The 22,360-nt window shown below is 39.5% G+C and overlaps 1 protein-coding gene across 1 annotated transcript in view; it reads left to right on the top strand.

Moving 5' to 3' along the window:
• Positions 1–22,360, top strand: part of LOC120798741 (uncharacterized protein DDB_G0286299-like) — a 25,285-nt gene extending 2,925 nt beyond the window's left edge. The window contains exons 2-16 of the mRNA XM_040143318.1: positions 2,245–2,376; positions 4,086–4,141; positions 6,489–6,655; positions 7,071–7,267; positions 10,759–10,974; positions 12,732–12,872; positions 13,260–13,350; positions 15,165–15,244; positions 15,385–15,469; positions 16,228–16,950; positions 17,099–17,273; positions 18,949–19,325; positions 19,966–20,042; positions 20,318–20,362; positions 21,109–22,360. Of these exons, the coding sequence (XP_039999252.1) occupies positions 2,272–2,376; positions 4,086–4,141; positions 6,489–6,655; positions 7,071–7,267; positions 10,759–10,974; positions 12,732–12,872; positions 13,260–13,350; positions 15,165–15,244; positions 15,385–15,469; positions 16,228–16,950; positions 17,099–17,273; positions 18,949–19,325; positions 19,966–20,042; positions 20,318–20,356 (2,529 nt within the window). The 5' untranslated portion in view covers positions 2,245–2,271 and the 3' untranslated portion in view covers positions 20,357–20,362; positions 21,109–22,360. The remainder of the gene's footprint in view (positions 1–2,244; positions 2,377–4,085; positions 4,142–6,488; positions 6,656–7,070; positions 7,268–10,758; positions 10,975–12,731; positions 12,873–13,259; positions 13,351–15,164; positions 15,245–15,384; positions 15,470–16,227; positions 16,951–17,098; positions 17,274–18,948; positions 19,326–19,965; positions 20,043–20,317; positions 20,363–21,108) is intronic.

Here is a 22,360-nt window from a genome sequence, read left to right as displayed (position 1 = left end):
AAGATATGTTTTATTTCACTACTCCCATATTCTTAATAACAATGTCATGATATATAATTAGTGACAAGGTGCAGGTGTATTGTTTTTAAGTGCTTGTTACTATGTGCAACATAAAACCAAATAGGGTTCGAAATAAAGATGTTAGACTAAAGATGTTAGTAAAATATGCTGCAAAGATCAAATGATTACGCTTGTATTATATTTCCTGATTATTATATTAGGTAGAGAACGTGGTAAACATGAAACCGGGTGAGATATTTTGATAGTATGTGCATTTCTTGCAGTTATGGCATTCTGCAAAGGCCACAGGTGGTATACGATAAGAAAAGGAGACTTTGGAGGGGTGGGAAAACAGCATCAAGGTCCACAGTTATAGTTTCATATTTGCTTTTTAACCTCTTGGTTGGAACTGCACAGAGGCTTTGTAAGAACTCCAGACATGTTGAAGCTGTGTCCTCAGTCTGTGCTTTTATTTTGAAAGCCATGAGCAGAATTCTCGTTGTCCCTAACTGTGACTCTTTTAAGGATGATGGAGGGATGAATTGAAGGAATGTATGATAGACAGCGGTTATTTAAAACACCTAAATGTATATTAGGCAGAGAGAAGGAAGGAAATCTTGCTCTTGTCCCAGCTGTCTCCTCCCAGCACACATTAAAATCCAATTTATTTCTTCGGACTTCTTTCATTTCAATTACTTTGTCTGTAAAATCCAAGCAGTCCAGACTGCGGTGGGACTCTGTGATGTTTAGGAGAGCATCCCAGACCGGCATTGTCTCCCACTTCAAGTTTCCAACAAACAAAGCGGTTAAAGAGCTGTGTGTGATTTATTGGGGCCTTATTCACTGGCAGTGAGTAATACATGGAGGAATGTTGCCAGACATAGTTGTAGCTCCTTAAGAGGAGAAACAGTTATACACACATATGTTAAAACAAACAGTTTCAACCCTTAAATGTTCTGAATTTCTCTATTAGACCAATACTAACCAACATTGTTCAGGCTTTTAATGGTTATTATTATAGCTCCTTAAGGAATTTATCCGTGGATTGATTCATAGAGTCTGTGGAAGCCCATGTCTGCCAGAGAAACAAAGGGAAAAAATATATATATGAAAAAAGGAAAAGTTGAATGTTAAATAGAAATACACACAAGTCACAAATTATGACACACTAAGTCAAAATTTTACTTTCTAGGTTAAAATTATGAAATAATAAGTTACAATTGTAAGACAGTAAGTCAAGATTTTGACTTAAAAAGACTTAATATCATAATTGTAACCTAGCAAAGCAGAGCCCATGTCTGCCAGTAACTGAACAAATAAACAATAACGAAAGGTTGACGATAATGATGATAAAAAGAGATACTCATGAGTCAAAACTATGAAACACTAAGTCAAAATGTTGACTTTCTAACTCTGAATTATGAACTAAGTCAAAGTATGATAGAGCGTGTCAAAAATTCTACTTTCTAGGTCAACATGAGATATCAAGTCACAATGTTGAATTAAAACGATGAAATATTTCATACTTTTGATTCAGTGAAAAGTGATGTAAAAAGTCAGAATTGTCTTATTAACACATAATTTCTCATATTAGTTTCTCGTGATTTTAACAAACCGTGAATATTTTTGATTTCCAATCCTAACATTTCATCTACTTTTTCAGGAAGAAATGGGCTTGTAAATGGAATTAGTAATATAGATGTTGTTTTGTTTTGTTTTGTGCATAGTGGGTTATTAATGACAAAAAAACTCTTAGATGTTCCCAGTCCATGAACTGACTCCTTACTGATCCTTAAATTTATTTTAATTGTACAATTATTATTATTATTATTAGGATTACCCCCTTTGCTCTTTCAATTAACATCTAGTTAAATGTGCTCAAATGCTTTTTGCTTCATTGAGAAAGTAAAAATAAGCAAATTAATTCCAAAGTGTGTGTGTGTGTTTGTCTGTTTGTTTGTTTTACATATGTCTGGCTGGCAATAATAAAATAATTTTTTTGATTCTTTCCATTCGGCATTTTCATAGATGACACATTATTCTAAAGTGTGTTATTGGTCCATTTGTAGTTCATGCTAATGAGATAGACGTTCCTTTAAATAAAAAATAAAAAAAAACTCCACTTCCCATGCTGCATTTCGAGGGGGGCGTCGCCAGCGCTCATGGGCACACGCAGAATAGCAAGCATGAACTGAGCTGTTAATAAGTCGTCAATAATATTCTACTTTTTCTCCCGTTTCCCAGTCGTGTCAGTCGGTCCAGCGGGACAGCATGGCCGCGGAGGAGGACGACGCTCTGCTGTTTTTAATCTACCAGCACCTGAAGGTGAACGGCTACCAAAAAGCTGCTAAGGTGCTGGAAAAGCACGTTACTCAGGTAAGAAGTTTGGTCCAATTCGTCAGCATTTGCGGTCCGAGTCAGTGTAGAACCGAGCTGACCGGGTCCCACCTCGTAGCTTTTCCGTTAAATCTGATTATATTGATGGATTTTATTATTTCTAGGCTGGGCATGCGTGATATTCATGTTATATAAGAACCTGAATTAAATATAAATGTGCCTTCAGTGTGTTTTTTTTTTGCCACAGTGCTGCTGTTAGTAAGCTGCAAGTCACTCAGCCCTGTGTGTGTGTGTGTGTGTGTGTGTGTGTGTGTGTGTGTGTGTGTGTGTGTGTGTGTGTGTGTGTGTGTGTGTGTTAATGCACATGGCTTCTTGTTCAGGCCTCCAGGAGGAAAAGAACATAATGTTACAGGAGCAGCATGGCTGTAAAAACAGCCCTGCTCCAGGCCTGCTGCTGCACACTGGCACTCCATTCAAAACCTCCATACATTTTTATAGCAGTTAGTGGCTACAGTCGTTCATTATTATTTAAATGTACTAGAACTGCAACGATTAGTCGGTTAATCAATTAGTCGATGAACAGAAAAGTAATCGCTAGGTATTTTTAATAACTGATTCATCAGTTCAACTAATTTATTACAAGCAGAAATGCCAAACATTTGATGGCTCCAGCGTCTTAAATGTGAGAATTTGCAGGTTTTCCTTGTACATTATAGTAAATCTGAATATTTTTCGATTTTTTTTTTTATTTATTTTTTTATTTTTTTAATTTTTACTGTTGGTTTGAAAAACGACATTTGATGATGCTACTTTGATCTCTTAAGAAGTTGTGATAGAAATGTTTCAGTTTTCTGTTGTTTCAGAGACCAAATGATTAATTGATTAATCAAGAAATATAATCGACGGAGTAATTGATGATGAAAATGTGTAGTTACAACCCTAAAATGTCCAAATAATGTGTATAGTCACAATGCAACCGGTCAGACTCACACACTGTAAAATGGGCCACACACTGCTCAGTTGTTTGTATGTTTTTTCTTTTCTCTGTACATTTTTCAGTATATTCTATAAACTTACCAAATAACCAAGTTGAACAAAAAACTAAGTATAAGATCTGAACTGTGCTGGTTAGATGATCAAACCTATAAATGAAGTCACTGTGTTGTGCTGCTCACCCATAGTTACATTTTTCCAATAATGGTCCCAACATAAATACTGTATTTTTTTTCTTGCACTTACATGCACCAAGATTACAGATGTGTTGTAAAGTTGAAACCTGTGCTGTGGTCAGTCAGTAGTTTCAGGTTTCAGGCTTGTGGGCTAAAAATATAATGGTCAAAAATTGCAGACGGATTTTTAGGAAGAGCTGCCAAATGTTCTCAAAATTTAAACCTGCCTTCACTCGCGGAGGATATTTCTCCCACATGTTGTGAGCATCATTTCCCCCATCCGAAGTTTGCATTCCTCACACACACTCATATTGCCAGTGTTGGATGTTGCTGCTCGGATTCATTTCCGAGAGCGTGTGCCATCAAAGTGGTAGCATTCCTAAACCACGGGAAATTTGCTATTTCCCTTTCAGCTCTTTTTTTCCTCTCTCTGTGTCATCGCAGTTGGTCAAAAACACGGAAAATGTGTCTTCAGGAGGACTTGGGTGAATTCTGAGAAAGTTTCGAAAGCACTGCGGTTCAGGTGACGCCTATCCTATTTAATGGTTTTGATGTGTTTACGTTTGTGTGTGTGTTTAGGTGGAAACGCCAGAGGAGAGCTCCAACCTACATGATATCTACACAGGCTGGATGAAGTAAGTCAGAAATGTCACAGAGTGCAGCATGTCTCTGCTGTGCTTTTTTTTTTTTTTTTTTTTTAGCTGTAACCCCAGTTTGTAAAAATAAAGAACAGGCGTAAACATTAGCCTTCTCAAATGTCATAAGCCATTTCAGATAGATTGAGTCATAAAGATGAAATACTCAGTGCAAAAATTGCAGTGAAGCCGAATCACAAATCATGAAAACAAATGACGCTCGAAGTAGCTGAGAAACATAATACAATTAAGACAGTGTTAATTAATCAACATTAACCTGCAATAAAATTTGAGACTAGAAACTGAACTAAAGCTAGGACCCAGCTCTCTAACGCCCTCTACAGTGAGGTGCTAGAGTGAACAGGCATAGATGTGAAGTTGAATTAACAAAAAACAGAATGAGCTAATTATTTTTGGAGCATGAGAAATTGTACAAAAACGACCCACGAGTCAAACTCTGAAAAGAAAAGATCAATATCTCTTAAATAGCATCAGTACTTGAAGGAAAAATGTTGGATACTCTTCAGTCAACTTGGGGATTTTGTGGTTGAGATGATGGGCATTGAGAGTTTGATGGTTTAAACCAAACGTTAGCCAAATGCAGAGCATAAAGTATTGTGTATTTACTCTGAAATTTGATTACTGAGCACTTCGGGGGTTTTTTTTGTATTTGTTTTTTTTAAGTTAACTCACACTGGTTCATTTACTGTGTTTTCTTTGATCAGTGGATTTTTTGACTTTGCTTTTTGGAATAACGTCAGCTCAGCATGTAACGATGGTGAAGACCCACAGATTAGGTGGAATGTAGACTCCAAAGTGTCCATATGAACAGGATGTGACTAGTTGTGTGTGTGTGTGTGTGTGTGTGTGAGACTAGTGGTGTGTGTGTGTGTGTGCGCGCTCTCCCTCTGAATGACCGTCTGGCCCTTCTACCCAGTGTATTCTGGGATTGGCTTCATAACCCCTGCAACCCTGAAAAGGATTAAATGGGCGGCAGATAAATGACTGAATGAATGACGACAGCCTATGTCCATGATTTTCCAATGTTGTTCTTGCACTAAAGTAAATCAAATCTAAACCAATTAATGTAAATAGATTGTCCTGCATATAAGACGATCCCCTTTTTCCTCCAGCTGTTCTTTGAAAAAGACATTTTTTGAAATTAGGAAAGTTTCCACGAGAGACTATTAGTTCAAAGATAAGATCCTCATCCGTGTAGCATTTTCTCTGGGAAAATAGAACTATAAAAAGCTTCCACTGAAGCTGAATGGAAATCTCAAATTTGTATAACTTGTCCAAGTATGTTTTCAAGTTGAACTAATTCTCCCCCTGCTGATTGGTCACTTAGTCGCACATTCCCCTCTCAGAATGATTTCCTCTGGCTGCTAACACTTTCTTTTTAGAGCTCCTCATCATGACATCCAGTGACTCTTGGCTGTTTGACTGATGATTTGGTCCCTGGTCTGTTTCTGTTGACCAGGCACCAAATCCTCTCGTTTTCTCTCCGCGGGAATTAATTTCTTCCGAAACACGTTACGTGAGCATGAGCCGTGAGAAACTCCTGCGGGATAAACTGGGCTTCTCAAACACACGAAACTTGAGCTGTGTCCCGAAGCAATGTCCCATATTAACATGGTATTTACCATATATGCTTTACTAACAGGAAATAACGCAGCAGCGTTGGAAGTTAAACTTCCGGCAAAATTCTTATGTAAGACTGACGACTTATGTCTGACCACCATCCACAATTTGTTTTTATTTTTTCCGACTGTGAGCAGCTCCTCCATCTCCTTTTGTGCATTGCATTGTGGGAGAGTAGCATCCGATCAACAGTATACTAAAAAAATCAACTGTCTTCAGTATGCATGTACACTACACTCTCTAAAATCCTGTTTAGAATTAGGCTGCAGTACGGATTTGGGACACACTGGTTCTGTACGTGGACTTGAGTCGGTAGCCCTGCGACATTAAGGCCACAAACAGTCCATAATACAACACTCTTAATGAAATTTGTTACTGGAGCTGGTACTCGCTCCTTTTAAGGAGAACATCTGCTGATGTGAATACATACTTTTTTTTTTAACATAATATACAGGAAAAAATTATTGTCTTATATTTGAGAATATATGCTAATATTTTATAAACTTAAATAGCTTTTTCAAGTACATGATTATAGGAAAGAGTTTGTATGTATGAATTCTATCCGTGTGATCACCTTTTATTGTCTGTTTTAATCATCTTAGCTGGTTCCAAAATGGTTGAGGGATTAAATTAAAGTGTGTGTGTGTGTGTGTGTGTGTGTGTGTGTGTGTGTGTGTGTGTGTGTGTGTGTGTGTGCGCGCTCTAGGCTGTGCTCTCTAGCCCAACATGCCAAGCAGGAGCCAGAAGACTCTGGCACTTTAAAGAAGAGGAGCATCAAACCAGAACCTGCCACCAGCGAAGAAGAAAACGGCGCAGACACCAAACTCTCCAACAGTGCAGAAGAAGATAAAGTGGATGCCAAGCCTCCACTTGGTAAAACTTTATTTACTTAACTCTTTATTTTTGTTTATTTTGTGAGTGTGTGTTGTCTTTTTCCCCCCCATTTAGAATATGAACATCAATACCTTTTATTACAGTTGAAATTATTGAATGACCATTTCAATATGTCACTTTTGGATCTGGGAAATTGTGATGGTCATTTTTAAGACTTTTCTGACATTTTTTAGATGAAACAGTTGGTCGATTAATCAAAGTTGCAGACCTAATCTTTATGTTCACCTGTCAGTCTTACTACTGATTTATTATTCTTTGTACTGCTTTTCTTTAACAATTTGCCAAATACTTGATAGCAGCAAAACCTTTCCGTCTTGGGCACCATATTCCCCAGTATATTCTAGTTTGGTTTCATTTAGTTTCAATTGTATGTATTTTTGCTCTCCCGTTTCAGAGTCCAAGGCAGATGGTGTGGAGTCATCCGGTGCAGAGCTCAACTCTGCGGGGAAAGACGCTGAGACCGTCTCTGAGCAGCCGCTGGAGGCAGCAGGTGAAACCAAAAAAACAGACTTGGACAACGGCTGCTCTGACTCGCCTGAAGGTGAAGAGGAAGACGCAAAGATGGAGGAGGAAACAAATACAGAACAAGAGGTGAGCAGAGATTAGCGCCTGTCATATCTTTAAAAATGGGTTTGGGCTGCTCTTTCTGTTTGCCAAACACAATATTTGACACATGACAGTGTGCTGGACAGGTACGCTGATACACAGTATTCACATGGCGGAAGTAGTGTAGAAGTTAGAGGGGCAGGTTTATGATCAGAAGGTCACTGGTTTGAATCCCTGAAACATCTGAAATGAGGGTGGGGAAAGGAAAACGTTGTCCCCTGCATCAGCCACTGAGCATTGCGCTAAACCCTCGTCAGCTGCTATGGAGCTGCTCAGCTGGAAGTCAAAGGTTTACTTCAGGCCACGAACAAGAGTTTTACACCCCACCCCACCCGTAATCTAGTTTACTTTCCCACTGTTTTATTGCTCTTTTCATTCGTGTGCTTCATGTGTAGTCCTTTTGTCAACAGAGTGCAGCTGTTCACCACTGTTGCCAGGAGATGATATTGGCACCTGCACCGATGTATGCAGGAAAATTAGAGAGCAACGACAGGCCGGTTGTGGCCATGTCTGCAGCAGTGAAAAGGAGCGTCCATCATCGACTACCCTCACAGGGAAAAAATGTCCGTTTTCCTGCTGACAATTCGAGAAAACCCCTAATTATGTTATTATGACATGCATATCTACTGGATGTGGGTTTGCTTCCCGTGGGAGTACAGGTTGCATTGTCATTGCACGTGAACTGCACGAGCTTGTCTCAACGCCCTTATGAAGCTAAATCCAGTTCCTCAGTCCGCACTCGGGTTCAGAAGAAGTACTCACATTAGAGCTGCAACTATTAGTTGAGTAATCAATTGACGGTAAATTAATCTGCAGTTATTTTGATGATTATCTGTTTTAGTGATTTTTCAAGCAAAAATTCAGAACATTTGCTGGTTAAATGTGAGGATTTGATGCTTTTCTTAGTTATATCTGATTGTAAACTGAATATTTTGGGGGGGGTGTTGACTGCTGGTGAAATAAAACATGCAATCTGAATACATAATGAGAGAAAGAATCAGAAATTAAAAATCTTCTGCACAGGAGTATAATATAGTTGACTCCTGGTCAGGGCATGTGAGGGAACTCAAAAATAGAAAAAGGAGCTTGCTTTACACACACGCACTAAAATTCAGCTTCCGACTAACTACGACTAGAATTATTTGGTATTTATTTAAGCATTTCCAGCAAGTGGGAGAGCGAGCAATATGTTTCATGTCTGCTTCATCAGGCTCGCTTGTCAGTTAGGAGACCAGATCACCGTTTTTACAGTAAATAACATGACATCATGACGTCCACAACGTACACACGTAATCCAAAGTAGACCTCAAAGAAAAATGAGACAAATTTAAGATACCTCATGGAAAAAGATGAACAGATTGAACAGCTACCAGCTAGCTTATGAAAAATGTGCTATATCTAATTTATAATACACTTCAAAATGTTTAGGAAGGATAAGGTTATCATAGGACATAAGGTTTGCAACACAGAAACATCAGAATTAAGTGATGTACTAGATCAATTCTTAACTTTAGAGCAAGCCTTGGAAAGACCACAGGGCAGGGGAAAGTGAAGGGGAATCCTGTAAGTGATGGGACTCAGAGGCTACCTGAAAAACAAACAGGATGAAAGATTTACACAGCAATATCTTTGTCTTTAGGTTCGTATTTTTCTAAGCCGCTTGCACGAGAAAGCTGCGGTAATGAAATGTCACAGTAAGATGTTAAAAAATTAAAGAAACACGTAAGCTCTTAAACTATGAATGGAAAATACAAGGAACTAGTCCTGGACATGGCTGCAGTAGGAGGAAACCACTGCCACCATCATTTCCCTCTCTGTCTCTCTCACACACACATAACTGTTGTCCAGTCACTGTAATAATGTGCTGATAGATGAACAGTAGCTGCACTGTTATTATATGATTCTGAAATACACACACACATTGCATGTCCACTCGTCTGTCCTGTATCTGTTAGTTTGTGTTAGTTTGCTCTGTTGTTATCTCAAGTGAGTGTATGTGTGTGTGTGTGTGTGTGTGTGTGTGAGTGTATGTGTATGTGTATCACTATTCTTTTATATTGGCTCAGTGATGCAGTAGATAATGCTGTTTGGACAGAAACTCTGTGTGTGACAGAATGATAATCTTCTGAGATAAATTGTGTGTGTGTGTGTGTGTGTGTGTGTGTGTGTGTGTGTGTGTGTGTGTGTGTGTGTGTGTGTGTGTGTGTGTGTGTGTGTGTGTGTGTGTGTGTGTGTGTGTGTGTGTGTGTGTCATTGTGTTAATGGCTCACTGTGGTTTTGTTTACAGCTGCCGGAAAACCTGATTACTTTGCTTTGTGTCTGAGAGCAGAAGAGCTGTGGTTTTAACAGATTATTTTTCTCTCTCTGCTAAGGCAAGCAAAGCAACAACACTGTGCTGATTTTCTAACAGAACAAAAATGTTTCTACTGAACAGAATTAAACGCAGACAGTTTTGGTTTGAGTGTCTTTTGTTGTCCTACCTCCAGCTCGTCAAATTAAATCTGGCCCGCATGCTGACAACAAGATTAATATAATCTGCCAAACATAGTCGACATCATGTGTCTAATAAATACATAAATAAAATAAAATAAAATGTATTTATTTATTTATTTGTAGTAGTTTCCCAATAGCAGTTTCAGGATTTTCAGATGGGTGATCTTGTCTGTTTTGGACAACGTTGTTTTAGCCTTGCTAGCGTCATGGCTCTAGAGACGGCAAAGTCGCTCAGTCAGTCGGTCCACCACTTTGGTCCAGACTCAGATATTTCATCAAATATTCGATGAATTGCCATGAAATTTTGTACAGGCACATTCACCTTCCCCTCAGGATGAATTGTAGTCATTTTTCGGACTTTCCATCTAGTGCCAACATCGGGGCTAAAGATCCGTTTCGTCAATACTTTGGTTTACGGCCAAATACCGGCAAAAATAAGGACGTTTCCGTAAGCCTCAGCTTTGTGTTTAGCGCTAATGAGCAAATTCTTGCATGTTAACATGCCAAACTGAGATGGTGAATTATAGCTGTTTCCCAAGTCCTTACTACCTACTAACTCTATGTAGTATATAGATAAACAGACATGAGTGGTTTTTTGAAGATTTAATGCCTTTTTCCAGTGTGAACACACTACAGACTGAGAAGCCGCTTAGACTAACTATATAGTATATATTTGGGACACAGCAATGGTAAACATTATACCAGCTATTAGAATTTAGCTCAAAGCCCTGCTTTGCCTACTTATGGCCTCACAGAGCTTTTAGCAGAACTGTTAGTCTCGTAATTACCTCAATTTGTTTAAGTTCATGTTAAATCCCATTTCTGACGGCAGTTAAAAAAAAAAAAAGTCTTTCACGTCTCTTGAGTCAAGCTTTTGGAAACCGTCAGATTTTTGTGACCACTGTGTAAAGAGAAAATGTAGCAGGGACATAACTGTTAGCCTTGTTAGCTGTTCTAAGCGCCTGCTTGTTCATATTTTTCAGTCAGCTCCTATTGAAGCACCTGCCGAGGCAAACAACAGGGCAGAAAGTTCCAGCTCCTCTAACTCTGAGGAAGCGGCTGAACCCACCCTGGGCAACTCCAGCCTGGTCGACCCCAGACAAGCTGCTCCTGATCAGACTGAGGATCAACCCCAGGCCTCCCGCTCAGGCGGCGAGAGCAGCAAGGAGCGCGAAGAGGTCGACGATGAGCCAAAGCAGGTTAGTGACCCCAGGCTGAATGTGAAGTATGTGGTTGTGCAAGTTCCTTCCTCCCATTAACAGAAAAGCTTTTTTACTTTTAAGTGCTGCCTGCGTTTTGTTTTGTTGTGTTTTTTTTGAATCAGTTTTGGCAGTTTACAACTTCAGTAAATCCTCCTACAGTACCAGTCCAAGGAAAAGAACGTTTTGATCACATCTTTTTTCCTGTTTTTCTCTGCTCTCAGCCTTGATACTGCAGAAATCATGTGTTCAATGATGCCTCACTTATCAGCAAGCACATATTCATGACATTTCTGAACGGCTGGTGTGCACTGCTTTAATTTGCACTGAAGAGAGAAGACATGAGCAGAGCGGTTAAATCAGTTTTAACCACAAGTCATAAAAACAGGAGTAGCTGTCGACTCTTGGCTCAGCTGAGCCTACATTTCATCGGCTCACCCTCTGCACATCTGAAACTTATTTTGTAGACGATTGCGACTTGCTTGCGCTGTTCAGTTTCCAGTAGGAAACACTGCACGCGGCTTTTCTTTGCTGACTAGAGATTTCTAAGACTGTTCTGGCTTGTGGAGGTTTGGGTTAAATGTCCCCAATACCTGTCGTTGGCAGGAAAGAAAATTGGTGTTAGTGTTCGCAACAATTCCCCCTGGCTCTTTAAAGGCTCTTTTACAAAACAGTGAACCCCTGCCAGCTGTCGTGGATATGAGTTGAATTACTGTACATGACACAATTATCTGTTAGAAAAATTTGAAACTCCGACACGAACAGAAATGTCAACTTGATTTAAACCTCTGCAAGTTTACAGTGTTTGAACAAGATTTTAGCTGCACTGGAGGCATGGCTCAATGGATGGCAATGTCGATCCGTCCACAGCATTTCACAACTATCCAATGATTGCTATGAAAGTTTGTAAAGGCTCTCGTGGTCCTGAGCAGGGCAACACTTTCACTTACCCAGTGAAATATTTCATCATCTAACAGATGGACTGGCACAAACTTTTGTACATGGCTTTAGTGATTCCATGACTTTTCCTCCAAAATGAACTGTTGACTTTTGTGCTTTTGAGTGAAATGTCTCCACAACTATCGGATGGATTGCCATGAAATTTAATGCAGGACCACCCCCCCCAGGATGAATAATAATAACTATGATGATGATTGTGACTGCAGACTCAGTCTGGTTGAAGTTTGGCACCAGTTGTTATTAACTTCAGCTGGTTCTTACACTTTCAAGGTTTTTGCACAGTAATTCAGTAAAAGTCAACTGCTTGGTTTTCCTGTGCCAGAGGGGATAACTACCAACATTTCAGGGTGTGCTCACATTCAGCATTACCTCAGAAGAAAATGCTTTTTAGATTTTTAGACTCAACTGTTGTCTACGACCTGTCTATTCGTCTGACTTGGTGAGTACAAAGTTGTTGATAGAGATTGTGGCCAAAACTATGAAAATGATACCCATGTTGTAATAAGAGTAATAGAATTACTCTGAAAGCAAAGGCAATATGAGAAGCTGTATATTTTTGTGTCAGGCGGATGGATGGATTAGTGCTTAATTAATCCTGATAGGAAATTGCCAAATTACACACACGAACAAAACAAAACAAATAACATAATGACAAAGAGGTAGATTAGAGATAGTAAAAACAAGAAACTAAAAACTAGCACCCTACTCTAAATCTACAATGCCTGGGGATATTTAAGTTTGTTTCAGTATCTTCAAGGCTAAAATTGTCTTTATTCTGCCATGTTCTCCCTCCTCAGGAGCCAGAAGCAGCCATTGACGCCTCTAATGCCGCAGACGAAACCTCTGCATCACAGCCGACAGCTGTCAGTCAAACAGAGGCTGCTCCTCCCTGCACTCAGGGGGCAGAAGATGAGGAAGGCAGCGCTGCAAAGATGCAGGTCTGGTTGCTATTTATATATTTGTTGATATTTTGAGTCCTCGGTATCCTAAAATCCACCTCCGGAGAACGATAATAAAATGGAATGAATGGCTGCATTGCCAGCAAATTGTGATTTCAGTGTTCGTGTCCTAGAGCCATGTTGGTCACAAATTTCTGGTTTTCACTCTCTGATGTTCTCATGTTCACATTGTTTAAGTCAGAATTGGCAAAAACTACAAGTCACTGCAGTTTTTTGTTGTTCACACAGGATCCAGTCTGTGTCATAAATGAATAAATGAAAAGAAATGAAGTGAAGCAACAAAAAAAAGAGAGAGAGAGAAACTAAAGGAAATACAAATAAAGCTGGTGTTTGAGACTGTTGTTGACCTGTTGATTCCCCATGCAGGAGTCCAGCCAGGCCGAGCCCACCAGCTCAGACCTGACAGCTAAGGAGACCAGCGACCAGCCTGCGGAGAGCGAAGCCCCGCCCCCTGCAGGTACGAATGACCAATAGATTTTTTGATAACTAGGTTGTTCTTTACCTGTTATGCGTGGCATCTTTTCTGTCTCTTTCTCACTGCGCTGACAAGAGCCACAAGCTGTTGCGAAGAAACTGCGCAGAGGATCTGCTGTCAGGAGGTTTGGGGTGGCAGGTTTCTTTATTACAGCTCCTGCAGGGGATTTCAAAGCTGCCGGTGAAAGACCGCATGACAGTTTTCAGAGTTTTAAAACCGTTACCTGTTGCTGCACAGGCATAAAAGTCAATAAACAAATTTAGACATTGTGTGTTTTCTTCTGTTGAAGAAAATGTTTTAGGGCTTAAACTAACAACTGTTTTCATATTGGCTATTATTAATACATATTATTGATCATTGGGTCTAAGAAAGTCAAAAATACCATCACAATTTCCAAGGTGACATCATCAGATTGCTTCTTTCCACCCAAACCTCAAGACGTTCATTTCACCATCACATGGAAAAAGAAGCGTAGTTCATTTCTTTTTTGTTGGCAGCAGTGTTTATCCCGCTGCTTGAGCGCAGAAGTTTTGCATCGTTTTATTTTCACAAAAAGGGAAGAGAAAAGAAGATAAGCCATAAATTTGAAGATTTAACCTTGAGGCACAAGGACTCAGCGCCAAAACTGGTAAAGACTTTTGAAGGATTGCTGCCAAAGCCCAGAGAAACGGCTCTGGCAGCAGAGTTTTTTTTTTTTTTTTTCACGTCAGTCACTTGTTTAACTTCTCAAAGGGGTTTGCTGAGCTTGTCACATCTTGTTAAACAAACTGGAGCGACGACTAGTCTGAGAATGATCTGGAGCACAGTCACCTCATTTACCAAAGTATTTTTAAATTAACTCATGACTTGGGTGCAAAAAAGTAAGTGGAATGGACATTTTCCACAGCAGACATTTTGACTTGTCAGACTCAGGTTAACATCACTAATTGCTGGACTGAATTGCAGTAATTGCTGGCGCAGAGCCATCATTAAAGGCTCCGGTCGGCAAGATTGCCTCTGAAAGAAAAACGACATGTAAAGTATAAAATGGGCAGACTTTAATCAACTCACTGAAAACTGGAGATGCTAATCAAGCAAAGATGTCGGCTGAATCCAAAAGTACAACAAAGCTTATGTTGCTCTCAAGTTCATCATCGGTATATCAGGGGAGCCATCTGTCTTACACGTGTGAAAGCTCTCGCAGTTTGGGTGAAGTTTAACTTGGCAGGTAGCTGAAGTTTCTGCTGTGTAGAACAAGGCTTTCTGACTTTTCTGTAAAGAAAACTTATTGTGTCATCATTGATACACTGTCATTTGATTGTGCCTTTTTTTTAATTTGTGGTGAAGGATTTCAGGATTTAATTGTTAGCTCTTGGGTCCATGTTGAAAATAAGTTTCACTGTAACATGTTCGCCCTTGGATTTTTTTTTTTTTTTTTTTTATGTCCACAATCCATATGTAACTCACATTCTATAGCATGGTGTGGTTACACTGCTGTGCCAAAGCGCAGCCTCACAGAGCTGCTAGCATGGCTGTAGAATCTTAGTCTCCTTTATTTACACAGATTCCAGTAAGAAACATTTGTGAGAAGTGCCTGTTCTCAATAATTTTATTTTAATAAAACTCATCTGAGCCTTATTTTGTCGCATGTTTCCCCAGTATTGTTACTTCCTTGGATTAAGGATTAATGCAGGGCATCTTCAGTTTTTCTCAAAAGGTCGTGTCTAGTAAATACCCAGGTCCTGACGTCCTAACAAGATGTGTAAGACTATGGACTTTAGACCATATAATAGCAGCTGTGTTTTCATCTTTTCCAGACCCTGACACTGGCTCTGAAAATCCAAAAGAGGAGGTGGATGAAGAGGACGAGAAAGTGGAAGAGGAGGCCAAATCCAAGGTACCAAAAAAATTTTATTTATTTATTTTTTAAAAATCTCAGAACTGTTGGGCCTTCTCCAGCAGCAGGGAGATAATAATCTAAACATAAGAACATAAACAATAACAGTAACTGGTTAGTGTGTGTATGTGTTTCCTCAGGGCAGTGACCTCCCTTCCCCTCTGAATCCTGAGAATCTGACGGAGGTGTCGACAGCCTCAGGGGACGGAGGTGACACTGACACTGGTAACAGTTACTATCAAATTAAAACACGTTGCACAACTTTTCTCTGGTACATCATACTTTACCCTAAACATACAGTCCTACAACCACATTTTTAACGTATTCTTTACCAAATACAATCTTTATCTTTGTTTTCATGGGTTGAATAAAGGTTTTTTGTTTGTTTTTTTTTTGGTCTGTCATGGGACAAACACCATACGGAGTAAATTATCTGATTAGATTTTGGCGTTCCTCGCTGTTTAATTTTGCATATTAATGAGGTCAAACTTTTTTTTGGGGGGTATACATGTTTTTTCATGGAGCTCATGGCAGGACATGAAGTTTCAAAACCCAGTATTCACAAATCTTTTAATATTTATGAATAATCTGAATTAATTTTACTTTTTTTACCCGTGGTTGAGCTTGCAGACCAGCAGATTTATTACTTGAAAATGATTTAGAAAATAATATTGCTTTTTTTTTGTATTTATGGTCATTTATATTTCTCTTCTACATTTTTGTTTTTAATAAGTTAAAAAAAGGATTATGAAATTTAGCTTTGGTTGGAGACCTGCACTGGGCTGCACTTCCCTGTGTGTTTTTGAAAGTCAGAAAGACACGGACTGAGTCATTTTATGGTGACTTTGTATTTCTTGTGTCCTCTTTCTGCATTATTCGGACAACAATGACAACGCAGGAAACGTGTCCTTTACATTGATACATACTCTGCGTTTTCAAAAACGCTCAGAAAAGAAAAGTGTTTCATTTGTTCCCCTGCTCAGTTGTAGAAAAGGAGACGGTGTCGGCTGCAGAAAAGCAAACAGACCCAGACGACTCCATCATCCTCAACATTCAAGTCGAAGACAGTGAAGCAGTCGAGCGAGAAACCGGCCAACTGCTCCCTGCGGAGGCTGAGTCCTGCAAGGCCGCGAAAACTCCCAAGAAAAAGAAAAAGAAGAGCAAAAAGGACACAGAAACGGAAACTGCAGTAACACCGGCCGCAGACACATTCACCATAGATGCACTCAGTGACACTCCTCTTACCTCCAAGTCTGCCAAAAAGAAAAAGCAAGACAAAAGAAGAAAGGAGGAGGTAGCGGAGGAAGAAGAGGAAGAGAGGAAAGAGGAAGAGGAGCAGCAGGAGGAGCAGCAGCAGGAGGAGGTGGTGGTGTTTCAGGCAGCCCCATCAGAGAAGAAGGCTAAGAAAAGGAAAAGGGAGAGAGATGAAGTGGAAGAGAAAGACGAGGAAACTCCTGTCACTCCTTTGGAAAACAAAATTAAAAAGAAAAAGAAGAAAGTTAAAGATGTGGAAGAAGAGGAGAGGGAGACGGTAGGAGTAGTGGAGGAGAAAGAGGTGGAGAATCCTGTGAGTCTGGCCGAGACGACGGAGAGAAAGAAGAAGAAAAAGAGGAAAAAGGAGGGAGGACAGGAGAAAGCGATGCTGCAGTCTGATGAAACACCAGCAGGGGGCGACGGAGACACAGAAAAGAAACTGGATGCAACAGGTAGAAAGGAAGCCAGAAATACTTTCTATTTCTTAACCAGAAATCTTTAATTAAACTAAAGCAGCTTTAAGACTTTATCATTATCGTTAGCTGTACGATAAGTTGATCGGTTCAGTGACTCGTACGTTTTATTTCTCTGCTCCTGCAGATGGCAACTCTTCTCAGCTGTCCTCGGCCAAAAAGAAACACCGTCTCAGGAAGAAACTCAGCCTGAAGAAGAGACTGAGGCTCCATAAGACAGAGGAGATGATGATGATGATGAAGAGGAGGAGGAAGAAAAGCAACTTCTGTGCAGGACAGACTGAGACCACCGGCAGAAAAAAGTCAGTAGATTATTTCATTGGTACCACTATGTTAAAAAATGCACACCACTATTACATCTTTACTGTTATTTTCTGAAATGCGTCCAAGATTTAAATTCAGTGAAACAACAGTAACAAGATGTAGTGAGAGGGACATGTTTTAGGAAATTTTAACCAAATGTATTCCAGTAAGTTGCAAAACCTTAGTCAGGATTCCCAACACACTGCAAAGATTGACACCGAAGCTTCGGCTTCACATGCCTTTCCTCAGGTGTTCAGGGTTATTGTGAAATGAATTTTCCCCAGGTGTTATAGAGCCACTGTACTAACGGGGTTTATCTGTAAAAGGCGACTTGCGCAAGTGTGTGTGCTGGGAATATTAAAGTCCCCCTCCACTCAGAAATGTATTTTATTCTTGTCACTTCTTGGATGTTTGACCTTCACTGAGCACAATGACGTATGAGCAGAGTTTGACTCTTGAAGGGAGAATGTGTTTCTTTTTGCGCTCAAGTGTTATGTGGAGACTTGAAGCTCGGTTGCTCATACACCGCGAGTGGAGGAGACGGCTTGTATCCGGTAGTTGCTAAATACTTCTCAAGTGAGAAACATTTGCGTTCATTCATAATTCTCGGTTATTCACTGAGGGAGGAGTTGTAGATGTCATTTTAAGAATTTCTAACCAGGTAATCGAACTTCTTAACGGAAAAAACCGGCGACGCTTTATTTTACAGGTCTGTTATTTCCTAGTCATTTCTTGAAACTTTCTTGGAAAGAACCACGTAGTTTGGTTCTGTTTACAAAAACACGCGGCAAAGCTCTGAGGCTGTTACACTATTAGTAGTGTTGAGTTTTTTTTCTTTTTAATCGACTCCCAGACGAATTTCTAGTAAAGAAATGTTCCATTCAAACCCCCAGTGAATATTCATCACTCATTCATTACAAAACTGTATTTTTGTTGTTGGAACCATTTCACATTTTGCACATACAGCTCACCTGCTATGCTCTGAATAAAAGTCTCAAGGTTGTGCCAGCTCAGCATTTAGAAATTCCTGTCTACCGGCTGACCGCTCGGTTTTATCTGTAACTGGTACCAAATTGTATGGTTCTGCTTAGGAGATGGTTTGGAAACAAATTGGAATATGCGGACCTGTAAAACAAAGTGTTACCGATACACCATATCCGACACAATTATTATTTAAAGCAGGGTATTTTTATATATCTTAAAACACACCTGGTGGGATCTTTTAAGACCGACATTTTAACGCTTCTCCCTTTCGTCTCGTCTGTACATTGATAACATGAGGCCAGGCAGCCTCTGAATAAGTGCAGTTTTATTTCCATCAAGTTGGAACATTTTCAACTTGCATTCACCCCAACTGTAAAATCCACCTTATGCTCTGTCTGAACACACCTTTACAATGTCTAATCTCTTTATCATCAAAAGCCACTAAACAAAAATTCATACGTATTAATAAATATTGCAGAATACGTACAATCTTTAAAGAGGGGCATGGTCTGTATATAGTGCAAACCAATGTGAAATAAAAATACACACAGTTGCCAGTTTATTATGTAGCTGAAACTAAGTCCTACAATACATTCTACCTTCATGAAGGTTATAATGCTCCGTTTTCAGTTGTTGTTCAGTGGTAGAAATATTATCTGCTCACAGATATAATATGTTCACACTTTACAGACAAAAACAGATCCAAGAGGCGGCGGAGCAGGAGACGCCTCGGCCGAAACCAACCAAAAGACCCAAACCTGACCCCACCCAGGACGACGACACGCCAAAGAAGAGGAGGAACACTGAACAAGAAGAGAATTCCTCAAAGGAAAACCAACCTCCAAAGACAAAGAAGAAGAAAAAGAAGAGACTGGTGGAGGAGGAAGATGAAAGCGGTGCGGTGAGCGACCTGAGCGCTGAGCACCCCGAAGTGGTCTCGTCTCCCTGCTCAAGCGAAGGGAAGCAGAAGAAGAAAAAGAAGAAGATGAAGGCTGGGAAAGGCGAGAAGACGACAGGAGATTCAACTGCCGTCACTCTGAGCCAAGAAATACCAGCAAAGAGAGAGAGTAAGAAACTCATTTTAATAGTAATTTTCATCACTGATTAATAGTTTAGTCGGTAAAATGGTGAAAATCGCCCCTCACAGTTTTCCAGAGCCCGAGGTGACGTCTTCAGATCGCTCGTTTTTGAGTGACCAACAGCCCAAAAGCCAAAGATACAGCTTGATATTTATTAACTATCAGTCATTTGCTGGGGATAATTTTCTGTTGATTGACTCATTGTTTTAGCAGTAATTTGATTTTCAATTCAACTTGGAGCCCAATCAACATACTGAACAACATTAACTAATCACAGATGGTATTGGCGTTTGACCTCATTTATTTTTCAGCATAAGCTCCATCATAGTAAAAGGTTTCGTTCATTACATATTTTGATCACAACTGTTCAATAACAACATTTGGAAATCCTCAAAAAAGGTGATCATGTGGAAAAAATCTGAGATCGGCCGCAAATGTCAAGTCGAGGCTGTTTCATAACAGACTCTCTTTGTGTTGTTAGTGTCACTGAGAGAAGACGTGGAAAAAGTCTCATGTATCTTGTGCTAAATTACTGAAAAATAACCAAATACACTGTAGGTTGTCTTCACTGGTGCAAAAACTTCACTATGTGCTGATATTTGTGTTTTGTGCTGACTGTTGTTTGTAGAGAAGAACAGACTAAAGGAGAAACTGGAGAAGAGAGAACCTGCTCCAGATGCATACACTGCTACAGCTGCTTCTACGGTACGACGACACACACACACACACACACACACACACACACACACACACACACACACACACACCTGGCTCGATTGCATATTATTATTTCTATGTTAAAATTTGACCAACAAGAAACAAAACATTTGGTCGCAACATGTTTTGTCAGTGAAAACTTGTGGTTTACTTTACGATTCTCTACAAGTTTCCTCACAAAATAAATTGCATGCAGAAGCGCTTGGCATTTTCTGCAAATTATTAAATTATTATTATTAACATTTTTTTCCTGATTTTTCCAGAAAAAGAAATCCTCCAAAAAGAAGACCCTCTCTGATTAAATCTGGGTAAGTGGCTACTCAAGGTTTTCACTTAACAATGGACATAATGGCAGCTGCCTCTAATCGCTTTCATTCCAAGAGTTAGATCAGAAGATCGATACCACTCATATCAGTTAGCTTAACATAAAGACTGGATAGAGCTAGACCAGCGGTTCGCCCCTTTCCAAAGGTAACGAAATCCACCTACCAGCATCTCAACAGAGTCTAGGGTCAGAGTCATCCAGACAAGCAGCGAAGACTCCAGCCAGCCTGGATTTTGATACCTTTGGGCGGGCTAGCTGGCCACTGACTGTAGCTTCATATTTTAGAGACATGAGAGGGTGCTTATCTAACTCTTAGCAAGAAAGTAAATAAAATAGGTCCATTTCAGTTGGCTCTGAAGCTCTTTGGTGCACAGTAGAGTAATAATGAAGTGTTATTCCTGCCTCTACAGACTTGTGAGAGCGGATATTCATGGATCATCTCACCTACGATTTTAAATAAAAAAACCAAAAACATTCAAACGTTAGTGTACCCACAGGGGCTACTGCTTTTCAGAAAATGGTTTACAATACAAAACAAAATCATAAATTACCTAAACACTAACCCATGACACAAAACAGAGCCTCAGCAGTCATTAAAATGGTAATACAGTTCTAAGGAAAAGTACAAAGTTTCCGTATATAATAAAACATGCGCTTCGCTGTTCAGTTTGAGCACGGAGATCTATTTTGCTTTAGTGAGGACTAATGAGGGTTTTTATTTTTCCACAGTGTATTCTCTGATCAAACATCAGTTGAGGGAGGATGATTGTATCTCGGACCTGAAAGCCCAAAAATAACAGGACAATCTGCATAATGTTAGTGCCTTTTACTCCTGATTTTTCAGTCGGAGATGAAAGGGTTTTGTCTCTCAGAAACAGAGAGGCATTTCTGAGGGAAGGTCAGTGTTTTCAGTCACATTTCACTTTCTTTTGCTCTAAAACTGTGAAAACTCTAAGTCACATTTACCTTCAGTTTGTACATGTTTACAACTTAAAATCCATTCGACCATTTGAAGCTTTAATTTTACAGTTTGTTTTTTTTTCAATGGCAGACCTGCTCTTGAGATGAACTTGGCATTATTGGAACAATAAATTACCAATTTATGAAGAGCGTAATCGATGACAACTTCTAGTAGCTAAAGTTCGTTATATTAACTTCCTTGCAAGTACAGCCTATTAAAGTTACTCATTTTATTTATTTTTTTAGGCTGAGGATGAGCATTGCAGATACCTAACAACATAGGTAGTTCTTTTGGTCAACATCTTCTAATTTAACAAAAGCAGCTCTACCAGAACTTTGCCTTTAAAAATAATGGTTTAAAACTGGTCAACTTTTGATCTGAATCAGGAACTATTTGATTAAAGAATAACTTTGGAGCTGCAACTGATGATTGTCTTTATCAATTTATCCGTTGATTTGACTTTTAAAAAAAAAAAGTTGATTAAGGAATTAACAGATGATCAAAATAAAATTGGTTGATCAAAATTCATTGTAAAAATTAATTGTAATTAACAATTTCAGCTCTAATTAAGAAGTCTATCAAATAAGACAATGACTTGAGGTATATATGCTGCCCTACCTATTTCTACTACAAAGCAGCTCTGCCTTTGAGAAATATCTGTTTAATTAAAGCTGCGTCTGCATCTAATCAAAAGTGATAGAAATTCTTACCTCGGTCCTGTTGGTCTTCCTCTTCTGCCACGTTACCAATCACTCAACCTCTGCTGGTTTACCGTTTTGACGGGTACGACGGACGACCTCTGGGCTGGAGGCCACAGTTTTTTGGGAACAAGCCGTGAAACAAACATTTCAGAACAGGTCGTGTTTGAGCAATAACGTCTGAGAATTGTGACCAGTAGACCTTGATAGTTTGGTTTTTCCTTCTGTTTCTGAGCTTTGTGGTAGAAACTCAGTAGGTTAGTTTTGTTACACTAACTCATGTTACATAAGATGTGTTTTTACTTTTTTTTTTTTTTTTTTC

This window comes from Xiphias gladius, chromosome 14 (genome assembly GCF_016859285.1).
Source record: "Xiphias gladius isolate SHS-SW01 ecotype Sanya breed wild chromosome 14, ASM1685928v1, whole genome shotgun sequence".
NCBI classification, from domain to species: domain Eukaryota; kingdom Metazoa; phylum Chordata; class Actinopteri; order Istiophoriformes; family Xiphiidae; genus Xiphias; species Xiphias gladius.
The sequence above is the reverse complement of the archived record's forward strand: the minus strand, read 5'-3'. Positions and strand labels throughout refer to the sequence as shown.